Source organism: Anoplopoma fimbria, chromosome 11 (assembly GCF_027596085.1).
Source record: "Anoplopoma fimbria isolate UVic2021 breed Golden Eagle Sablefish chromosome 11, Afim_UVic_2022, whole genome shotgun sequence".
In the NCBI taxonomy this organism is placed as follows: Eukaryota; Metazoa; Chordata; class Actinopteri; order Perciformes; family Anoplopomatidae; genus Anoplopoma; species Anoplopoma fimbria.
Window position 1 is genome coordinate 1,174,400 of NC_072459.1, and position 23,430 is coordinate 1,197,829.

At 42.8% G+C, this 23,430-nt stretch overlaps 1 protein-coding gene across 1 annotated transcript; it reads left to right on the forward strand.

The window, feature by feature from the left end:
- The first annotated feature begins 499 nt into the window (after window positions 1-499).
- LOC129098215 (septin-9-like) lies at window positions 500-17,317 on the forward strand. Its single transcript, XM_054607202.1, has 2 exons — window positions 500-582; window positions 16,506-17,317. Exons 1-2 carry the CDS (start codon window positions 561-563, stop codon window positions 17,315-17,317), a joined length of 834 nt encoding a protein of 277 aa, XP_054463177.1. The 5' UTR covers window positions 500-560.
- Window positions 17,318-23,430: the final 6,113 nt, after the last annotated feature.

The window sequence follows — 23,430 nt, forward strand, 5'->3', positions numbered from 1 at the left end:
ATCACGGCCTCACACACACACACACACACACACACACACACACACACACACACACACACACACACACACACACACACACACACACACACACACACACACACACACACAATGAACATCATGAGTAAGCAGGCGGGAGAGTTTTCAAGTCCAGCAGGTTATTTTAGTCTGTAAGGAGCCAGCCCATGTCACATGGCGGAGCTAATGGTTTCTATTTTCAAGATACAATGCTGCTTCAGTCCTTTGGTCTCATCAGAGGAAAGAGAGGGTAACAGAGAGAGAGAGAGAGAGAGAGACAGAGAGAGCTGCGAATGCAACATATGATAAGCACATGGCGATGTCGTAATTCTGAATTCATTAGCAAGACACACTGAAAAAATCAAACTGGGGAGAGGGAGGGAGAACAGAGCCCGAAAGGAAAGAGAGAGTGAGAAGAGGAGGAAGAGGAACAGAGGGAGGGAGGGAGGGAAGTCCAAAAAAAGAAAGAGAGAGGGAGGGAGGGAGAAAGAGAGTGGAGTCAGCGAGTAGACACTACATGTGGCTGTGGTGGGAGTTCTCTGGATATGGAGGGGGACAAATTCTCAGGTAAGACAAACGCTCTCCCATGTGCTTCTCCTCTGAATGGAAAACAAAGTGCAGCTTAAAGGTTTTTCAATCAGCGTTCTTTCTCCTGTGATCGGGAGTCTCTTCTGTACGAGCCTGCCTCTGCTTTCCCCTCCATGGTATTTTCCACTCTCTCATTCTGTCCTGTTTGCTGACTGCATGTTTTCTTTGGGGTTTTGGGAGCTGGAGCTGTGCAGGGTTGGTGCAGCAGCTTGGCTGACTTGTTTTTTGGGTTGTATCTGTCTTCATCTGTCCCGTGGCTCTTATGTCTCTGTGTGTCCTCCATCTCCTCCACCCTACTCTGTCCCATTGTTCCCAGTTAAAGCTTTTTGTCTCAACAGGTTGTCGCTCAGTTGCCATCTCTTCTCCATTCCCGTCTCCGTCTGCCTGTCTTTACATATTTTCATTTTCAAGTGTTGATTCGTGGTGAAGTGACACAGAAACAGGACTTATTTCTTAGACATTTTACTCCCCCCCTCTCTCTTTTTTTTCCTCCATCTGCATTCTCCCATTCTTCTTTGGTGTGAAAACAGGAAAGAGCTCTGTTTGAACAGTACTACTCTTGTCCCTTGTGGCTCTGATCCCGAGTCGGCCATCAGTCACTCCCTCCTTCAGCTAACAGGAGGGAGAAACCCTGCTTCAGTTTACCAGTCAGCTCAAATAAAAATCCTGACTTTTTCCAGACTGACGTTGGATCCTGTCAACAATATGCATACTGAACTGATAAGGGTTTGTCTGTTTGTTGTACATTATGCTAAAGTCACAAGTGTTAATGGTATTTTATCTGCCTGCAGCAGCAGCATGTGTGTGTTTGTGACCTGGCATAGCTTGTAGCACCCTCACAGTGTGTGAAATCTGGATGTAGGTGAGATCATTGACAAGTGTGTGATGGAGGAATCACCCTCCCTCCCTGCTCTCTCTCCCTCTCTCGTTGTGGCCTCTTGTCTCCAGACCTCAGCAGGACATACTTAGTCTATGTTTCTGTTTTGAGTGAATGTTCACCGGACTAAATCTTCATGTATACTTTCTAGTCTGTAGTGTGTTTGTATGTATGTCTGTGTGCTTTTGGGTCAGTGTGATGTTACGTGTGTGTGTGCACAGAAATAAGCGTTATGACCAAACCCGACCGTCATGTTCCTTCTCCTACTGAAAGTTTAGCACAACCAAAAAAACTATACCATTTCTTTAGTAGGAAAAATATCATGGTTGAGATTAAAATAACTATGTATAAGAAGTAAAACGTAGACAACAGAACAGAAGTATGGAAAACACGTCAAAATAAATCGACACCACTCTCCTTTTTAAAAGACCTGAGCCTCTGAGCTTTTTTTTTTTTTTACGTACTTCTTCATCATCCTCTCTGAACGTTGATTAATGACAGTTATTTGAAAGCCCAGTGTGTCTCCTACAGACGCTACAGAGTCTCTTGTATGTTGCTGTCAGACCCTGAGGGGCTTGACAAAGCGTTTGTCTGTGACGCCCTTAAAAATGAAAAATGGGCTGGATATTTAAATTATGCACAACAGTAGGTTATTGATTATAGCACAAACTTTCCGGAGCTTAGATGTTTTCAGCACTGGAGTTTGTGTGCTGTATTTGAGCAATTTACCCCTAATTCTAATGTTTAAATCTAATTATTTCCCCTTTTATTAGGGTGGTTATAACGGGTTGATGGCAACACAGTCCATCCAATATCCATGACGGTACACAGGGTCTGGATATTTAAAATAAATAATAATAATTATCATAATAATTATGGCTTTATATTGGCTTTATATTGGCTCACATCACATGTCATACAATTGTATTTAAAACAGAACAAAGAGTCCCATGTTATCTGGACATGTGTCATCAGGGCCACAAATCAATTCAGTTCACTTCTTTCTACTTTTCCTCCCCTCTGGTGTCGATGCTCATATGCAAGGCTGCCTTTGTTTCCTGTGTTTTCTTCCCACATGAATCAGAAGTGGTGACGCTCTCAACGGAAACTGTCCATCAGCCACACAGAGGCTAAGAACGGAGCCTAAAAGGGCTGACGAGTCCACATTTATTCCAGTCTCATCTGGGTCATCTGATGTCTCATGGGAGTCTGCGTGACTCATGACTTGTAGAGCCGCTTTAGATGACCCACATGAAGCTTTAAAGAACTAAAGAACTCTGAAAGATGTCAGTCACCTTTGGATCTGTGCTGGAAGTGGTCATGATTCATATGTAATGGACGCTTCCCCCACCAGGTGGAGGTGCTGAGTTGGGTTGATTTAAAAATACTCTCTCCGTTGTGTACACTAACACAAGACAACACATGCTGTTTTGAATATCACCCACTATAGGTTAACAGGGAAATTTCATTTAAGGAACTTGTGGCCATGTTTCTTCACGGTTGGTGCTGTTGGGCGAGTTGCCATGGCAATATGTGAGGTACAGCCGGAGCAACGAGGACGGCGACCACAATGCAGTGTGCTTGTTGACGTACTAAACAGTGTTATTAGATGAGTGGGAGACATCCGTGATGGAGGACAGCTGCTCTCTCTATTTAACACACACACACACACACACACACACACACACACACACACACACACACACACACACACACACACACACACATGTATGAAGCAGCATGTGTGCAGACAGTCCATACACTCACACACATACACCAGAAAACCACAGAGCAGAAGTTAATGAAGGGGGGTAATGCCAGCGTGTGTGTGTGTGTGTGTGTGTGTGTGTGTGTGTGTGTGTGTGTGTGTGTGTGTGTGTGTGTGTGCAGTGCAGCCATGTTTCTGACAGGTGCTGCATTTGATTAGAACTAGCAGAGCTGCTGTTTAACATTCGGTTAAGAACAGCTGCTGTCACTACAGCTGTGCATGAGCTTTAGAAGAAGCTACCTCACCATGTGGACTCTGGGGCCACGAGAGGGGTTTTCATATATGTGTGTGTGTGTGTGTGTGTGTGTGTGTGTGTGTGTGTGTGTGTGTGTGTGTGTGTGTGTTCTCAAACTGTCTGACCTGCTGCCCCATATGTTTCTTTACTACGTTTACAATTCAGCAAATAATGCAGATTCTTACACTTTAGCTGTGCAGGTTTAAACATTTTCAAAAATACTGCGATCCTCACTACAGCTGTAATGTAGTACTGTAGTACTGTACTGTAGTACTGCTGTACTGTACTGTAGTACTGCTGTACTGTACTGTAGTAGTACTGTACTGTAGTACTGCTGTACTGTACTGTAGTATACTGTACTGTATTGTAGTACTGTAGAGTACTGTAGTGTACTGTACTGTAGTACTGTAGTGTAGTTCTGTAGTACTGTAGTGTACTGTACTGTACTATAGCACTGTAGTACTGTAGTGTAGTAGTACTGTAGTGTAGTACTGTAGTGTAGTACTGTAGTACTGTAGTACTGTAGTGTAGTACTGTAGTGTAGTACTGTAGTGTAGTGTAGTACTGTAGTGTAGTACTGTAGTGTAGTACTGTAGTGTAGTACTGTAGTGTAGTACTGTACTGTAGTGTAGTACTGTAGTGTAGTGTACTGTAGTGTACTGTAGTGTAGTGTAGTACTGTAGTGTAGTACTGTAGTGTGTACTGTAGTGTAGTACTGTAGTGTAGTACTGTAGTGTAGTACTGTAGTGTAGTACTGTAGTGTACTGTAGTGTAGTACTGTAGTGTAGTACTGTAGTAGTACTGTAGTGTAGTGTAGTGTAGTGTAGTGTAGTACTGTAGTGTAGTACTGTAGTGTAGTGTAGTACTGTAGTGTAGTACTGTAGTGTAGTACTGTAGTGTGTAGTGTAGTACTGTAGTACTGTAGTACTGTAGTACTGTAGTGTAGTACTGTAGTGTAGTACTGTAGTGTAGTACTGTAGTGTGTAGTGTAGTACTGTAGTGTAGTACTGTAGTGTAGTACTGTAGTGTAGTACTGTAGTGTACTGTAGTGTACTGTAGTGTAGTGTAGTACTGTAGTGTAGTACTGTAGTGTAGTGTAGTGTAGTACTGTAGTGTAGTACTGTAGTGTACTGTAGTACTGTAGTGTAGTACTGTAGTGTAGTGTAGTACTGTAGTGTAGTGTAGTACTGTAGTGTAGTGTACTGTAGTGTAGTACTGTAGTGTAGTACTGTAGTGTAGTACTGTAGTGTAGTAGTGTAGTACTGTAGTGTAGTAGTGTAGTAGTGTAGTGTAGTACTGTAGTGTAGTACTGTAGTGTAGTAGTACTGTAGTGTAGTACTGTAGTGTAGTACTGTAGTGTAGTAGTGTAGTGTAGTACTGTAGTGTAGTACTGTAGTGTAGTACTGTAGTGTAGTGTAGTACTGTAGTGTAGTGTAGTAGTGTAGTGTAGTACTGTAGTACTGTAGTGTAGTGTAGTAGTGTAGTGTAGTAGTGTAGTGTAGTACTGTAGTGTAGTAGTGTAGTGTAGTAGTGTAGTGTAGTACTGTAGTGTATGGAAGCCAGGCTCTTTTCTGGTGATGTTTTCTCCTCCTGTGCTGTGGATTGCATTAGTCATTCTAGAGCGGCTCTCTTTCTGTGTCTCTCTGTTGCTTCCTCAGAGCTGTGTCACCTTTCCCACCTCTCCTCTGCTCTCTCTCTAGTTCAGTCCACCCCCCCCCTCTGTAGTCTTGAGCCAGGTAGAGCTGCTTGTTATGGGGGTTGCCATGTAAACAGAGCTGCAGTAACTAGCCAGTCACGTCCAAAGTATACACACATGTACAAATGAACACACAGATTCAATGCACGCACTCTAACACTCAACAAGCAGAGGTTTTACCTCTTCCAGATGGCTTATTTTATGTAGCCTGACTCATGGGTGAGCTGTCTGCATCGAGGCCCACAGAGCTCTTGTTGTTTTAGGATGAACTCTGCAGGAAGCCGAGGTTTCCTCTGTAGCTGATACTGGTAATGTTTAAAATAACAATGACTGTCTCAACCTCACGTGACCCGAAATGAATCACAGATCATTATTTACATATATATGTAACATATATGTACAAAATGGAGTGATAACGACATCCTTGGATTTGCATTAACAGGTATAATGTTACTTCATTGTTTATTTTTCACAATAACATTCAGTTTTGCATAAAGACTTAACATCAATCCAGTCTTTAAATGTATTTTTTTGAGCTTGTCATCTATATAAGTGCTGTAATTTTCACAGACCGATTAGTATTGACATAATTAAGATAAGATAAGATAAGATAAGATAATCCTTTATTAGTCCCGCAGCGGGGAAACTTACAGGATTTACAGCAGCAGAGAGGATAGTGCAAACAAGAGACATAGTAAAAAAGAGTAAGAGTAAATAAGCAGTAAAAACTCCACAATAACTCAAATATTATATATACAAACAGAATAACTATTATGTTGCACAGTGTATTTATATTGCAGAAGTGTTTTCCCCTTTCCATCTGCCACTTAACTGATGATGTAAACTGTGTTTTTTTAGTCTGCAGAGGTAGATGTGGTTAGATTTTGGTGGTGGATCAGAATCTGGTATTTCACGATGTTGTAAGAAGTAGGATTAGCTGTAGTTGGGAAATAAACCAGTTCAGGTGAGTCCTTGCGTCCCACTGCCCAGCGTGTGTTCGGTCAACATTGAGTTTGTTTCTTGGAGCTACATCTCAGATTCCAGCGAAGTCCGTCCGGACTGCAGGGGAGGGTGCAGACTGGCGCCGAGGCCTGTGGACCTGTCGGTGTGCAGATCGACCGCTGACATTAGGAACCTGCTGTTGCCGTGGCAATGCCCTAGCAACTGCCACGCCGGCTTGGCATCCGTTTATAGAAGTCGTCCTCTGCTCTTCTCATTTTCGAGCGGTGGTGGTCTGGGTTTCTTTAAACAGTCGGCGGCTGTCTCTGTCTTTCTTCATCTGCATCCTGCAGCGCAACATAACACCTTGCAGCTGCCTATTGAAAAACATAACAATAAACTAACGTACACCAAGCATGAGGCCCCAAAAGATTTCCGATCTAAGGGCATTAGTCATTTGCACATTTTAATGTTTTGTTTTGTTAGACATTGTAAAAACTAAATCCTACAGATAGCATTTCTATGATGAATTCATTCCTGGAGATATGATGTGTATGTTTACTGTCAGGCCCTCTGCATTACTTCTATAGAAGTAAACCCTTTAGTCATAAGGAAGATAATCATGGCACAGAAAGAAGAGTCTGTGTGGTGGAATTCACACCTCAAGAAGCTAAAGACATGACCTTGTATAACCTTTCATGGTCTTGCACACATTCAGGACCATAACACACCGAGGCTTATGTTCTGTTAATGACAGATTAAGACTGTTTTCAGAGCCGTGCATGGCGTACAGCATCACTATGACTGTGCTATGATGTGAATGGAGCTCTCACAGAAAACACAGTGACAGTTGTTACAGCAGATTGAATTAGCTCCGTCTGGGCTTGCTCGGGCTTGCAAGGAATATGCAGTGGAAGGAAGTGTGCTTTTTCTATGTGTGTGTGTGTGTGTGTGTGTGTGTGTGTGTGTGTGTGTGTGTGTGTGTGTGTGTGTGTGTGTGTGTGTGTGTTTTTCTTAGTAAGTAATGGGCAGATTCCATGCATGTGTTGCTTACCCAAGTGTGTGCATGTTCACAAATCTGTCGCCTGTGTGTGCACATGCATCTGAATGTGGGTGTGTGCCAGGGAGTGGAGGAATCTGACACACGTGTGCTGGGCAGGACTCGGTGTGTGGGTGGAGGGTGTGTCTGCTGCAGGATTCTCTCCATGTTTATTTCCAGATCTCGTTACTATATGCTACCACTAACACTGCTGCCACAGCCAACAGGCTTTATTTACAGGGGTAACACTGACCCCTGCTGGAGAAAGAGACGCAGTGTCAGATATCGTGGGGTTCATGCTTCAAGAAAAGAAGTTTGCTCAAATAGTAAAGATGCTAATATCTGGATGATACAATTAGATGAGTAAGACATCCCATCATAAGTGTCCCAGCCATTAAAAGATTTCACCTGTCCTGGCTTTTTAAAATTCCAGCTAAAGGTCCATTTTTCATGTTTTCCAGAAATATTTTGAGACGATGAGAGACATATTGTGGGCTACATGCTTTCCATGGTTCAGTTTGGGGGTAAATGTGGTGAAAGATTAAGCTCAGATTGCAGGTTTTGGTACAGTAAAGCCTCATATTTGTTTTTAAATCTGTGTGTTAGTGTGTGTTTGTGCACTCGCGCACATCTGTGTTTATGATTGGTAAACATGCCTAAATCAACAGAAAAACGCAAACCTCTGTTCCAACGTAAGCAGCAAATTGGCAGTAAGCTTTATGATTAATCAAACAAGGGACCAACGACTATATCTTCTTCTGTCGCTTTTCAGCTGGAAGGATTTATTACAGATCAAATCCACCATTATCTCTCTACTTTCTCATCTCTCCAAATACAATGTTCATTTCATGTATCTTCTCCTAGACGTGACTTTACACCAACGTTAACTGTAAGACAGTAGCCCCGCCCTGCACACACACACACACACACACACACACACACACACACACACACACACACACACACACACACACACACACACACACACACACACACACACACACACACACACACACACAGAGCCTCATTCACATGGTCATTAAGTCATTAGGCTACTTATTTATTGATGTCTGCCTCCAGAGCGACAGCCTGTCCTGACCATATTAGTCCATAGTATGATTCTGTCTCCTCTCTGGATTTATTCTATCAACTGTGACTTTTCTCTCCATCCATTAAAGATATGCTTGAATGGAGTGTTAGGGTTGCTTATTTATGTCCTTATAGGATGTCAATGTTTCCATAATCGACAGAGTAAACTTTTTTTAAACCTCCATGCGTTTCATGAGTTGCCCGGAGTGTGTTGGTCATGTGATCGGGCCTACAGGAAGTGCGATTGAATGTTACATGTGTATACTTGGACCAGCCCAGTCCAAAATGAGAGCTTTCACAGAAAGGATCCAGTCTGAGAGGAACGGCTGCAGAAGGGGAGGGGGTATGGAGGGAAGGAGAAAAGGGGGAGGGAAGAGGGAGAGCTAGGAGAGAGAGGGAGGGTGGGGGTTGTCATCGCTCGCTCATTCCAAGCTCTGGAAGTTGAGAGGGAGGAGAAGAGGAAAATAAGTTGCTGCTTTAAGACAGAGAGGGTTTGGATCAGTGAGCGGCTCTACTTTGTCCCCCCCCCTCCCCTCCTCTCCATTGCATGGGCTCCTAATTTGGGATTTGTTTAAAAGCGGGACTCCAGCGCCTGAAGAAGACTTTTCCTTGCTGGGGAAAGGGAACCCTGCTCCCTCTCTCTCACATTATATATACACATCCTCACAAACTCCCCAAAATGTCTGATTCCACTGTCAACGCTCACTTGGAAGGGATCATATCAGACTTTGAAGGTTAGTCGCTGTCTGTCTGGAGCTCTGCTGCTCCACACGCTTTTCTTCTTCTTCTTGTCACTCCGTGGATAGGAGGCACTCTTTAACCCCGCCGTGAGGACAGTATAGATGGTTTCCATTGGCAGCTTTTGGAGAAAAAACCCAGCGAGTGTGGGGATCACGTTGACGTCTGGCGGTGAGCTGTGGTGCTGTTTTGTTTTTACGCCTCTTTTACTTTTGTTGTGATGCACGATTGTTGGTGTGTATCTGAGGGAAACGGTTCATTCACAAAAAGGCGTGCAACTGATTTAGTCACACTTGAAAAGCAACCTGCATGACAGGGAGGCCGGAGGCTGAGCTCCCAGGAGACGGCGTCTGTGAGGGGAACACCTGGCTCCCCTCCCTCCCCTCCCTCCCCTCCCTCCCCTCCCTCCCCTTCCGTTTCATCTCTCTGCCCCTGGCCCACAGATCCCCCCCTGTCATCCCTCTCCTCCCACTCCTCGTCCCTCCAACTCCTCGTCCAACGGCTGTGCTTCCTCTTTCCTCTCTCTCAGCACCTCGTCCATCCTCACCTCCTCTCCCCTTATGCTGTCTCCTGTCTCTCACAGACACATAGCCATTAGAGAACGCATCCGCACTTGTCCCGAAGCTGCATCTCTGTCAACACCAGTTTGCTTGTGGTATGTGTTGTGAGTCTCTCTTTAGGTCTTTAAACCGATGGCTTACACAGAGCAACAGAGCAGAGAGATAAGTGGCGTTCAGAAAGGAGAGGCATCGGGGGGGGGGCACATGACTTCCATGTGGCTGGAAGTCATGCTTTTAGACATGTGTAGCACCAATATAATGGGTTGCTGTTGTGATTGTCAGCGGAGTGTGTTGCAGATGCAGCGGAGCGTGAGTTCTCAGCAAGTTGATGAGAATCAGGGTCAGAAAGTTCTCGCCTTACAGTAAAAGATCAGCTTTGACACATTCTACAATCAGAAACTCAACTACTATGAGATAAGACACTATAAAATACTTAAATAAACTGTTTTTGAAAAGATGGCTCCATGCAACTTTGCTCCTATGAGGCAATCTGCAAGAAGCATTGTTATGAATAAATTAATTCATATTAAAATGGTTACTATTATGAGTCCATATCATAATCAAGTAAATGTCACTCAAAAAGATTGTTTTTACTTTTTGCTTTTATGACAGCTAATCTTAAGGCGAGGCTGTGTAGCTATTGAGAGAAACCACACAACTTTAAACACAACACACCCTTTCTTAACGCAGTACACTACTAGTACGCTGCGACTGCCTTACTTGGTCTGGAATGACAAGGAAGCTGATGCTGGCTACTGTTAGCAATCTTTGATAGATATACTGTTGCATTGTGGATCATACTGAGTCAGTTCACTGACTTTATGACTGCTGTCCACTTGAACCTCAGTTATACTTTGTTTTACATTCATGGGGCCACGGTTGCTGCTGTTAATCAAACACATTGTCTGGGTAATATTCAGGTCAGGTTACAGTTGCAGGACCTTCTAGTTTAACTTTATTAATATGAATATCTATAGTGTGCAGTGTATGTATGAAAGCCTCTTTATTTTTGGATCATTTTCCATGGCTGCAGTCTTTGTGCTTTCTTAATTTAATATATAAAAATGCATGGTGGGATATCAATATGTTGTCTACAGTCATCCTATTACATTTCGATGAGTTAAACGTGTGAATTCAATACTTTCACATCATATGTTTGTGATTATTAGAGCTCTTTCAAATGTGACACTTGTGCCATTGAATGCTGCTGTAAACTATTCAGTTGATTTGTGAATGAAAGCAGGACGTTTTGTCACCAGTGAGAGGCTTTAGTTTGCCCGCATGAGGCTGATGACCTCAGCTGTGACCTCACAGACGGACTCAGATCATTGACCGGGCCGCTGGGTCTTCCGCTCAGCAGAATGACGCACACCAACATTCATACAGTGTCGTTTCTACAGCCCCTTGAAAGAGGCCTGTTGTCTGTCAAATAGCCTCTAGTGTTTCCCTCTTAAGTTAAACATATATAATGAAACGGTAAGCTCGGTTTTATATCCCATCAAACAGAAATGATAACGATAACTGGCTTGTATTTATTCAATTTCTAGCATTTGAACCCAAACCCTCTCTCTTTTCTTTCATTTCTTTTCCCATCTTCCTCTCTGTCGCTCTCCGCTGCTGTTAAAGGCATTCACTGGTCCAGCGAAAGGAAATTCCACAGGAGTTGATTTCTGTGGTTGGTGAAAATGTCGGGGTAGGCAGTGGAGGAGTGGATGTGAGCGCAGAGCTTTTATCACTTAAAAAGAGGCCACATGAAACACTTAACCCTGAAACAAACTTGTCATTCCAGATTACCACTTTCTCTAACTGCTCTTGAGTCATATACACGACAACTTTAACAATCTCTTCTAAATTAGAGGACCCACTTTGTTTTAAGACAATTATCTTTTATGGTGACGGAGAGAGATTTGACAGAGGATCATAGTAGAATTTCAAAAGTCTTTTTAAAATGAGAAATGCCAATTAGCTGTGGTTTTTCATATTTTTTCAGGACCTAGTTGGTGCTCCATTACCCATAATACACTGAAACTGCTTTGGCGTAAATATTTCAACAGACCATTAACTGTGTAAGTTTGAGGTCAGTCTCGTGACTAAAGCCCACGAGGAGTCAAAGACACAGCTCGTTGTGTTAGAGGGAGGAAGTGTCTCCTGACTGAGGCCGATGAAAGCCGTCCTCTGGAGTCTCCATCCTTATCAGCTCCATCAGGACGCTCTATACTCACCGGCTCCGACAGGTTTCCTGCTCATGACGCCATCAGCATCAGAGCTTCTGGGAAGCACCGAGGGTCACTCCGAGGTAGAGTGAACACTGCAGCTCTTTGTTGAGATTTAAATATACTCCTTGCTGTTTTTCTCACTTCTGGACACGCGGAGTGAAGTCTGAACTGATGCCAACACAAGGCAAGGACCACAGAGTCATCAGCAGGCCTCCTGCTACGGCTAAAAACAAGTAGCCTGCGTTGAAAGGTTTTCTTTTGAACATTGAGTAGAACTTTTTCTGCAGGGAATGGAAAGTAAACCTAAAAAAGTGTGTTGGACAACTGTGGCAGAAACTTCTAGGAAATAGAGTTGGGCTCTAAGACTATATTTAAAAGCCAAATGTTCTTATTCCAGTGGTCCGGAGCACAATTAACCACGAGGAGCCTTTTTAGGGTTCTGTGGTAAACTACAGAACCTTTTTTTACAGACCGCTCAACATGTCAAACCGGCTACGTTGCACAATTTGGAGTTAAATGCTAGTCCTGGTGGACTCGTCGACACGTCACCAATGGTAACCATGGTAACAACAGATATGGTTCACGGAGCGGCTGTTTTATCAGAGAGGTCATGTGTATCTGTGGACTGTGAGGCCAAACAAACTGGTTGGTGACATTTCTTGTGTGCAGCCGGACATCTGCAGCTCTTCATCTAACAGCTTATTGTCCTTTTCTTTACCCACAAATATTTTCTTTGCTGACAAATTCATTATGCTTCACAGTATAAAGTCATCCTGTGTTTTACCAGTTAATTGCTTTTAAAGTGAAGCAGCAGTAGGAAACGTTTAATAGTGCATTGACGTGGTTTTGAGTGAGTGAATAAACTGTTATTCATTTTTATTTCATTACAAGCCTAACAGTAACGCTGTATTACACGCATGCCTCGTTTCCTGGGAGCCTCTCATGCAGACTAAGAGGCTATTGCTAAAAAACAATCATGAAAACAGCGTCAGATTTTGCACAGTATACCAGAATATTACATGTTGTCTGATGGCTGCAGTAAGTTTAGTAGCAGTTTGACATCATTCCTCACTAATACTGCAGCAATACTCAGTTTCTCCCCACAACGGAAGACGAAAGGCAGTACATGTCGTTGACCGGTCCAGCTCATCTGTCATGCTCAGAGAGGCATAGAGAATGTCCGTGTGGTGCTAATCCAGTACATGCTACACTGGAGAACAGCATCATCATGTGTTTTTATTTTTTTGGGGTAGTTTAATCATGTTTCAATGCGTGTTAGTTGAAAAACATGCTTGGCCGCGAAGTCTTCCTTATTTGGCAGTTCTGTCCGCGAGCAAGTTTACAGTACATCGCTGAGAATGGTCCAAGATTAATGAGGGTTTAATTCCAGGTTAAATGAGAGGTAAAGAGAGGTAGGGGGAGCTAACAGAGAGAGAGAGGGAGGACTAATGTTGACATTTGGTTCACATTGGTTCTCATTAGAATTATATCACTGCCATCGCCTCAGAGCAGCAGCAGCTTGGATACATCGAATGGCTTAATGGTTTAAACCTAAACAAAAAGGCAAGTAACAGAAGGGAGAGATATTAATGTGTGACCTCCCCATCTACCTTCATTCATACACACACAGATCCCAGAATGCAGTGCGCTATGACGTCAACAGAGGCGAGAGTTTGGCTTCAACCGGGGCCGACCAGGCTGTGTTTGCTTTACTCTACAGCTGTGTTTAAACACACACACACACACACACACACACACACACACACACACACACACACACACACACACACACACACACACACACACACACACACACACACACACACACACACACACACACACACATAGATGGGCTTCACTGTGTTGGGCTCTTTGTCACCACACACACACACACACACACACACACACACACAGTCAAACACACACATTTGAGTGGTTTGTGGCACTTCGAATATGCTTTTACATATTATATGGTATATATATACGCTCGTGCTTTTGCCACTGAAAGCTCGAGCATCACACATCATGAACGGTGCATGTAACGGTATTAAAGCTTCAGTAAATTAGATGCACCATTTGTGGTAAATTTCATGTCCATTTTACATTTAATTTCATTGTGACTGTTTTTTTCTTGTACTTGAAGAAGGACAGAGCACACAGACAATGGCAAACCTGTCTTCCAGGAAAAAGTCAACACAAAGCAACACAAAGAGCTTAGTTTCAGAGACAGATGAAACAATCTGTGATGGTGGAGAAGCAAACTATACAATGAGAGTTTGAATCTAAGTAGTTTTTTTTTTCCATCGCCTCTCTTTCTATTTTTTTCCTGTCGCTCAGTGGTGTAATAAAGAAGTGCCAACATTCTTCTGTATTCGAGAGGACTCACTGAGGCAAATGAACAAAAGACATGAGGACACATTACACCAGGGTGTGTACTAAATCTGTTTAACAAAGAAACATTGTGAAGGTAAGTCAACCTCACATCTGACACGGAGCTTATCATGGCCAGAGAAAAAAGATTTTTTATCAAACATCGATAACTAAAACAAAAGGCTGGTGGCACCTTACATTGATATGGAGGGAGAGGGCTGGTAGTGCGGGAAAGGTTTTGATAAAATGTTTGATGTGATTTTTCAGACACATATATTTTTTTGTTTTGTTTTCTAGAGTTGTCGTCAAAGCAGAATCATATCTTTAATGTTACTGTGAACTAATCCCACACAAAGCCAAATAGTAAGTATAGAGAAGTAAAAACAACAAGCTACAAAAACAGGATGTTTTTTTTTGTCATTTTACATTTGCATCAAAAACAGAAGTCCTGTATTAAACCTGCACCGTTCAAGGCCTCACATATTCATGCATTTGTTGTAATAATAATAATAATAATAATAATAATAATAATAATAATAATAATAATAATACATTTTATTCAAATTCAGATTTCATTTAAAATCATCATTAAGAGCTACACACTAAAAGCTTCAAACACACAGTTCTGAATATAAACCAAACACGGTGCATTTTGATTAAACACCATAAAACCATATTATAATGACTGTAATGTAGTGTAATGTAGTGTAATGTAGTAATATGTAATGTAGTGTAGTGTAATGTAATGTAATGTAGTGTAGTGTAGTGTAATATAATGACTGTAATGTAATGTAGTAATGTAATGTAATGTAATGTAGTAATATGTAATGTAATATAATATAGTGTAGTGTAGTGTAATATAATGACTGTAATGTAATGTAGTGTAATGTAATGAGTGTAATGTAATATAGTGTAAGTGTATAATATAATGTATGTAGTGTAATGTAGTAATATGTAGTGTAATAATAGTGTAGTGTAATATAATATAGTGTAGTGTAGTGTAATGTAATATAGTGTAATGTAGTGTAATGTAATATAATGTAATGTAATGACTGTAGTGTAGTGATGTGGTTTCTGGCTCAGAGGTCACTAGGTCAATAAATTGGAACTCTCGCGAGACGTGGTGGTTCGGTGATCGTCATGTCAACAGGTGTGCGAGATGTCCGAGTGATGACGTGACCAGTGTTTTAGTTTAACATCATTAACATCATTACTAACATCATTTAATAACGCATAGAACTACTGACGTCATGCTGTCGCGCTACGTCAAGCGTGTCAGATCCGGTAATTAGCATATTTATGTCTGCTCCTCGTGCTCCTTACAGTGACGTGTGTCTGTAGTCCTCAGGAGTGTGAGGCCTGCTGTCTGTGGTGCACATGTATGTTAGTGTGTCTGTGGTGCACATGTATGTTAGTGTGTCTGTGGTGCACATGTATGTTAGTGTGTCTGTGGTGCACATGTATGTTAGTGTGTCTGTGGTGCACATGTATGTTAGTGTGTCTGTGGTGCACATGTCTGTTAGTGTGTATGTGGTGCACATGTATGTTAGTGTGTATGTTAGTGTGTCTGTGGTGCACATGTCTGTTAGTGTGTATGTTAGTGTGTCTGTTAGTGTGTCTGTTAGAGTGTCTGTTAGTGTGTATGTTAGTGTGTCTGTGGTGCACATGTATGTTAGAGTGTGTGGTGCACATGTCTGTTAGTGTGTCTGTTAGTGTGTCTGTTAGTGTGTCTGTGGTGCACATGTATGTTAGAGTGTTCATGTATGTTAGTGTGTCTGTTAGTGTGCACACGTATGTTAGAGTGTCTGTTAGTGTGTCTGTGGTGCACATGTCTGTTAGAGTGTCTGTGGTGCACATGTCTGTTAGTGTGTCTGTGGTGCACATGTATGTTAGTGTGTCTGTGGTGCACATGTATGTTAGTGTGTCTGTGGTGCACATGTATGTTAGTGTGTCTGTGGTGCACATGTATGTTAGTGTGTCTGTGGTGCACATGTATGTTAGTGTGTCTGTGGTGCACATGTATGTTAGTGTGTCTGTGTCTCCTACACAACTAATACAACAGATTGTTTTGAGCTTTTTGTCAAATCAAGCAGATGTTAGAATTATTTTCCATAAGTGAATTAAATAGATGCACATCTGGTCCTGCTTGTGGTCTGCGTTCATGGAGAGTTATCTCTGCTTCATGTTTCTCACTTATTGGACTTTATTTTGGTTTTGCACAATTGTATTGCATAATAATCCTAAAATGCGTTCATAATGACTTCAGTAAAATATCATACAGATGTTGGAGCTGCAGCTGAACCCAGCAGCAGCATCTGTGTGAGCTCAGAGATCTTCTGGTTCTTGTCTAACGCTGAATGTTCTGTGTTCTCCAGCGCTGAAGCGGTCGTTTGAGGTGGAGGAGGCGGACTCATCCACACACTCTTCTCCTCTGTCCCGTCGGAACACCAACCCCCTCCGCTCATCCACCTCCTCCACATCCAGCCAGCGGAGCTACGACCTGAGCTCCCGCAACACCGACTACTCCTCTTCCAGATCCAGCCCCTCCGAGACCTCCAACCCGCGCTCCCCAAAGACCGGCATGAGGCGCATGGAGCTATCCGGGGGTCGGAACCCCGACGCAGCCTCGTCCCGCCGCACAGAGATGTCCATCGAGGTTTCCTCCAAGCAGATCGACAACTCACCCAGTGCTGGCATCGCCCGCTTCGGTCTCAAGCGCCCTGAGGTCAGTTTGAGCAGTCGGAGTACTCCACAGGACAGCTCCTCCACCTCCAGCTCCAGCTCCAGCTCCACAATCAGACGGGAGCTCAGCATTACACGGCCCCATGAGCCCCCCGCCCCGCCCAAGAGGATGGACGCCCAGCTGTCCTCAGCCCCGATCTCCAGGATCCCCGAGCCCCCTCAGAGAAGAGCAGAGGCCCCGTCCCCGGTCATCAGCCCGGTCGACGGGGCCTCCAGGAGGCCAGAGATGCCCGTCTTCAGGCAGCCGGACGGGTTGGTGCCAAGCAGTGCAGTGGAGAACAACAACAACAACCACCACCACCACCCGCCTCCTGCACCGAGTGCTCCCCTGCCTTCCCTGACTGACACAAGGGTGGAGCGGATGCAGTCCCCGGTCGCAGATCCTCCCTCAGCCCGACCCACAGACAGTGAGTACCGGCTCGGTTCACAATGTCTTATAAACTAACTCTTGTGTGCAAAGTAGCGTCCAGGAGTAATCTCTGTTTGTTGAAGTGATCTGCTCAAGGATGCATTTAGCTGTTTACCCACCACCCACACATTAAGGGGGATTTAACACCACCGCAACTGCCAGTCTGTAGGTGTTGCCCTCATTTGGCCTGCAGCATTAATCATCTCCTCTTATTATCCAGCCATGTTCGTGCACACGCACACACTTCCATGCATGCACATCCCTGCAAAAGACTGCAAATCATGCATTCTTTCATGGTTGAAATATCAAATTCACCACCAGTGCTTTTATTTGATAAGATAAACGCAGTGGTTATAATGAAGCCTTTGTCTTCCCATCAAGACTACCAACGTTATGTTAATCTCTACCCACAGGATGCATTCAGACTCTCTCACAACTTTGCAAAAACTCCGGTATTGCAATGACGGTTGACTCACAGATCCATTGCAGCATTGCAGCGTTTTTTTAAAAGGCCTCCTTATATTAAGATCTTCAGTTCTTCCAAGCCTACCGGACCAAGAGAACAGAGTTCTACCTTATTGCATAGTAGCTCTGGTCTGATAATGAACCCAGAGAATTTAACATGAAATATTGCAGACTGACAGGTAAGTCGTTGATGGGACAGTTTCATGCTGCATCAACAGGACATACTCGGGACCCATGTGAAAAAAAAAATGGCAATATTTGTATTATGAGACTGAAAATCAGCTGCAGGTTATGATAAATAATGACTGACATGGAGAGACAGGACCACGGCGGACACATGCATGAGGCGCATTACTGTGGGATCGCTGTCCCAAATGAAAAAGCCTTCCATTGGCAGCATATTTCATCTGGCATTCTCCTCCCCGCTTATCTCCGCTGTCTATGCTGCAGGGGCCTCGTAGCTCCAGCCTGTGCTCGGATTGTGACTGGTTGAAAGAAATACAAAAAAGAAAAAAAAGCAGTAGCGCTGTGGTGATAGGTCTGGCTATGCAAGACTAGTCTAGACCAACTGGGAATGTAGGTCAGGCAGGGTGGTGATGAGAATCCCAGGGCTGATCCCGGGACAGCGTTTAAGAAGTAACAGGCAAGAAACTGAATGGCCCAGAACGTGAATCAGCCACTGGTTGAAATCCCTTTTTAAATATAAAGTGTGTGTGTGTGTGTGTGCGTGTGTGGAGAGACACAGCAAGTTTGTTAGCTACTGATCTTTTCTTAATGCGTTTCATTTGTTTAGTCTGTTCATTGTTAGAAGTTATACCTCACTACTTTACTCATTTTTTTAAATGTAAATTGACACTAAATCCATCCAAAGTCTCTGCAGTGCAGACGGTGAGCTATTGATGAAATATAATATTTAAGTTCACCCCATGACCTTTCTTTTAGCGCCACCCTCAGGACAAACTCAGGAATTATTAGCAATGATGAATACCTAAATTGTCAATTTGTTTATTTAATCTGTGTAATAGATTGCAGCCTCTAGTGTCCATTAGCAGGCCTCTTGTTTTCATGTTTGGTTTAGTAGAACTGCAGGGTTAGGTTTATGGAGCATATGTTGCATATTTAGCAGCATGATTTATCTTTTCATTGTGTTAATTGACAAAGAGGCTATAATAGAGTTTGAGCTTACAACTGGTTTGTGTTATGTGGAAAACTATGCATGTGTTTATTTGTGATGCTTTGTATGGGGTGGCTTCTAAAGCGCCTTCCCCAACTGTTATCCTATTAAGTGTGAGTGTGAGAGAGACACACACACACACACACACACACACACACACACACACACACACTGTTATCTGGGTGTGTGACACTGTTATCTGGAGACAGCTGTGCTCATGGGTTGCTCGTACTGGTTGAGTAGTATCCAGGCGTAGGCGGCTGGGAGGTGATACATTCCAAATGTGGAGGTCATAAAACATTCAACATAAAAATAGAAAGCCTCCAATTTCCACTTTTTATGCTGCGTGTCTGTCTCTCTCTCTCTCCCTCCCTCTCTTTTTCCAGCAAGGGATTTCATTTATTTCTGGCTGAGGCTATTTCTTTCCTATAGTTTCTTAGGTATTGGTGAATCAGTCAGCAAATATGCATGCTAAATATCAGAAATGTGGAATTGTGTCAGGAGAAGGGAAAAGTGAGAGGATTAAGTCTCAACTTCAGCCACATTTGGCTCAGATTACCACCTTTCTGCTCATTGGTGCATGTGGAAAGAGGGAGGCGCTGCATGAAAGAAGCTTGAGAAGAAACAGTGAGAAGATAGTAGGTGGAGAGAGGGAGGGAGGGAGAAAAAGAGGAGGTCCAGTGGGCAGAAGGTTAGAGGGAGAAAAATGGAGAAAGAGTGTGATTTCCTGTAAAGACTGTCTGCTGGGAGGAAACAGAATAACAGAAGCCCACTTTAATTCCGCTCATTTGGGAGTAAACTAAGCTGACAGACCACACTGCTTTGAGGACTTGTCCAAGACTACAATTTACTTTCCATTTCCTCAACAAGTACACACGTTTTTTTCCCCACATAAATATTTATTATTTTTAAGAAGGGGAAAGTCTGTTTCTCTGTTGTTCACTTCACTGCTGGTGTCCGGTGGGACGCTGGCGGTGTGTTTTCATGTGTCCCATTTGGCCAATTAGACTGTTGCTTGAGGGCTCATGTGATGTTTCAGATCTACCTGTGTTTGTGTCTCTCTGCTCACATACAAGTATTCAACGTGTACATTCATATCCGCCCACAGATGACGAGGATAACAATGTGGCGGCTGTTGTAAAGTCTATGACACGCTCTGTTTCTCGGTTGATTTGTTGGCTAATCATGAGCAGCTGTGTGAAGTGTTGTTGTGTTACAACAGGATGTGAACAGACGGACACAGATTGATTCTTTCATCTGACCTCTTTTTGTCTTGGGGCTATTTTACTTGTTGAACAAGGCCATCATTTAAACACACTGGAGTCAGTTTGCATATTAAGCCAAATGCTCTATAAAGTGGTCTTCCATGAGAATCACGCAGTGCTGTGTAGAGTTGACTCCAGTTCACTTTGTTCTATTAAGCTGGGCAGAACTCTGACCTCTGTGCTTGGTGATTGAGGTCATTTCAGTAGATTAATACCTCACAGATAATGGATGACTTGGTGTTTGTACATGTCATGGAATAATACAACAGTGAGTATTTAGAACTCCCATAAATCAAATCATCTGAGAAATCCCTCAATTCTCACGCCTCTTCCTAAATGAGAAGGTGGCTGCATTAGAAAGGCATTTCCTTGCTAACACATATGAACACGTGCATTTTTTGTAAGTGGGGCCACACACGCCACCTGCAAGACCATGAACGCAACATAATCCAGTCCCGTTCCATCCTCCCACTGCCTCTCCATACTGACACTGACCACTGAGGGATCTCGGGGAAGTCATTTGAAGTAATCCCACCTTGTTTACTGGTCCAAAAAAAATGGTGTATAGCTCCTTTTTAGAAGATCAGTTGAATTTTAGCTCAGCAACTGCCAGGCTTTATGAAGAGGAGAGTTGAGCAAGGGAAGTTGATGGGGAAGTTGATGCAATGTGCTCTATTTAGTTAAGTGTTCACTTGTGGACTTAGTTTTTTTTTAAACACAGTCCTGTTGTTGTGCTGTGGAGTCACGCATTGTGAATTGGCCAATATTTGAGCGTAGCATTATGTCTTGTGGACATAAAAAATCTGAAAAAGAGGAATTTGTCATTAAGTATAGTCAGAATTTAGTAAGCAAATATGTAATGTAATATTTGATATCATGATTTTGTTTGTTTTCTGTGTTGTTGTTGTATATCCATTCAAAATAAACCTCTCTAAGTTTTGGACTGCTGCTATGAAAACAGCACTGCCTGTTTGTCATGGCTCTGGACTCCGTCACTCTTTCAGAGGAACATTTGATTATTATTTTCTAAAAGCTGAGTCAGCAACAGTTTTTAACGGTGACTCATTATCTTCTGATCTGCCGGGTCTTGTGCTGGCCTGCTGACTGCTCTCCACGTTCCACCACATTTAAATGGTATTCATCTCTTTCACACTAGCATAAAGGCCTTTTGATAGGCCTGCCTGGGACCTGGCTCGAAACAAGGACTTGTGCATGTCACGAGGGGTTGAAAATGATCCTGCTGCTAAATCGTTAATCTGTGTGTGGGTGTGTGCTTTGCATGAAACATGCACACAAAAACAGACTTCATGGTTCTGCAGAGCTAGCTCTTGTTCATCCATTTTTCTTGAACTTAAAATAAATACACTGTCACTTAACTATAGTTTATTAAACACAATTTCCAACACTATAGAAAGAATACAAAACCATAAATGAAATGCACCTTATTTAAGAATCATCATAGAAAAGCTGTCCTTAACAGACTATAGAAGCGTTCACTCATCCGTTTCATTTTGCGGTCAGAGCAATTTACATTCTCTTTATCTCCATCAGGCACAGGATGAATCACTCATTATAAGATAATATGTACATGCAAAGAAGCGTGAAACTTTATGATCTTGCGTGCATTGTAATATAGAATAAACCAGTTTTCTCAGTTCCACGACTTAAAACTAAAAACAGCAGATGACTTTTCTTAATTACAAAACTGTCATTTTGTAAATGCACATTTCAAAATATACACATTTATTGTGAAACACTTTCTTCTTGTTGTGAAAAATGATTCCAGGCAGGTAATATCCATGGTAACCTTGCCCTGAGTTATTTACAGCAGATGTCTCAAACAGTGACATGGAGTTTTTAGGTCTGCAGGGTTTCAGTTCTAGCAAACACCAGACCGTCTTCCTTTAACAGATTACCTCCTCATCTCTTGGTGAGGAAGATGTGCTGAAGTCTAGTCTGAAAGACTCTCAGCCCTTCACAACACAGATGGGGGACTTTTGGGCATTCATCACAAGTCATACTGAGCCTATATCTCAGTCTTAGCTGAAAAAACATTTACAAAATAACCTAATATAGCAGACAATAAAATACAGAAATATATGGACTTCAAACAAGAGAACAACAGGTGTCATACCTGCCTGATTCTGTTCCCAAACAACCCATAAGTCCTACTCTCTCTTGAAAGAAACACCAGTCACACCCTGGATTTGACAATATTTAGGAACATTACTCTCCCTCAATAATTCTTTTCTTTCGAAAATATAATCAAACATACGACAAAAAAGATGCCTAAAAGGATCAAAGCACGATCAATCCAATCATTTCGTCTGTTATTTTGTATGTTCCCTGGTCTGCAGTTGATTTGTGGTCTGTAGTTTTGTTGGTTAGAGGAGTTCTTTTCCTGGATCACAATAAACAGCAGCAGTCCAAGGGAAGCAAGTTCACCCCATGTGTTTGTGATGTGGAGAACATCAGCGTTGCTTCCAAAGCGGTTTCTGAGCTGCAGCAGTTGCTGTTGGTTTCCTCCCACAGAAAACTCTCTGATCTGTCTCAAGAGGTTGATAGTGATCCTGTAGGTATGATCTGGATCATATTCAGACTGACGTTGAATATGCTGTGTGATATAAACTTGGTCTATCCTCTGCCGTCCTGTGTTCTGCTCTCTGACACGAATTATGATCCGGTCCCTGTTTCTACCCACATACTCTCTTGTTGGAGGACGGGCAACATAAGGAGGAAGTTGCACGGATGTTTCTTGATAGAGGTGGCCAATAGTGAAGTACTGGTATACACTTCCTCGAGGCAGTGGCTCCAACAGTCGCTCAAAGTTGCCATAATGATGTGAGCCATAATCTCCTCTGTTCGGGTCAAAGGTCAGCCACATGTTATTGTTAGAATCAATGTCCACTGCGTTGGCAAACCAGTGAAGCAACACAAGACTGTGTGCGGGCACAGATTGATCAAAGTCGACTTCCTTCAAATCGTTGATTGAATCGAGGTGTCTCTGTACAGCCGACACAGAGGACAGGAGCAGGAGCAGAGCTACACACATCAGGACTCTTCCTGTCATCTTCATCATCCTGTAGAGAGATATTTAAAAAATGAATTGCTGACATGAGTGATCCATACTGTACATTCTCAATCTATACTATATATGTGGAACTAGAGATGCATCAAAATATAGTTTCCATGATTTGATCAGTCAGGTTCACATATGAACATTGAAACAGGTTTTGTTCTGTGTG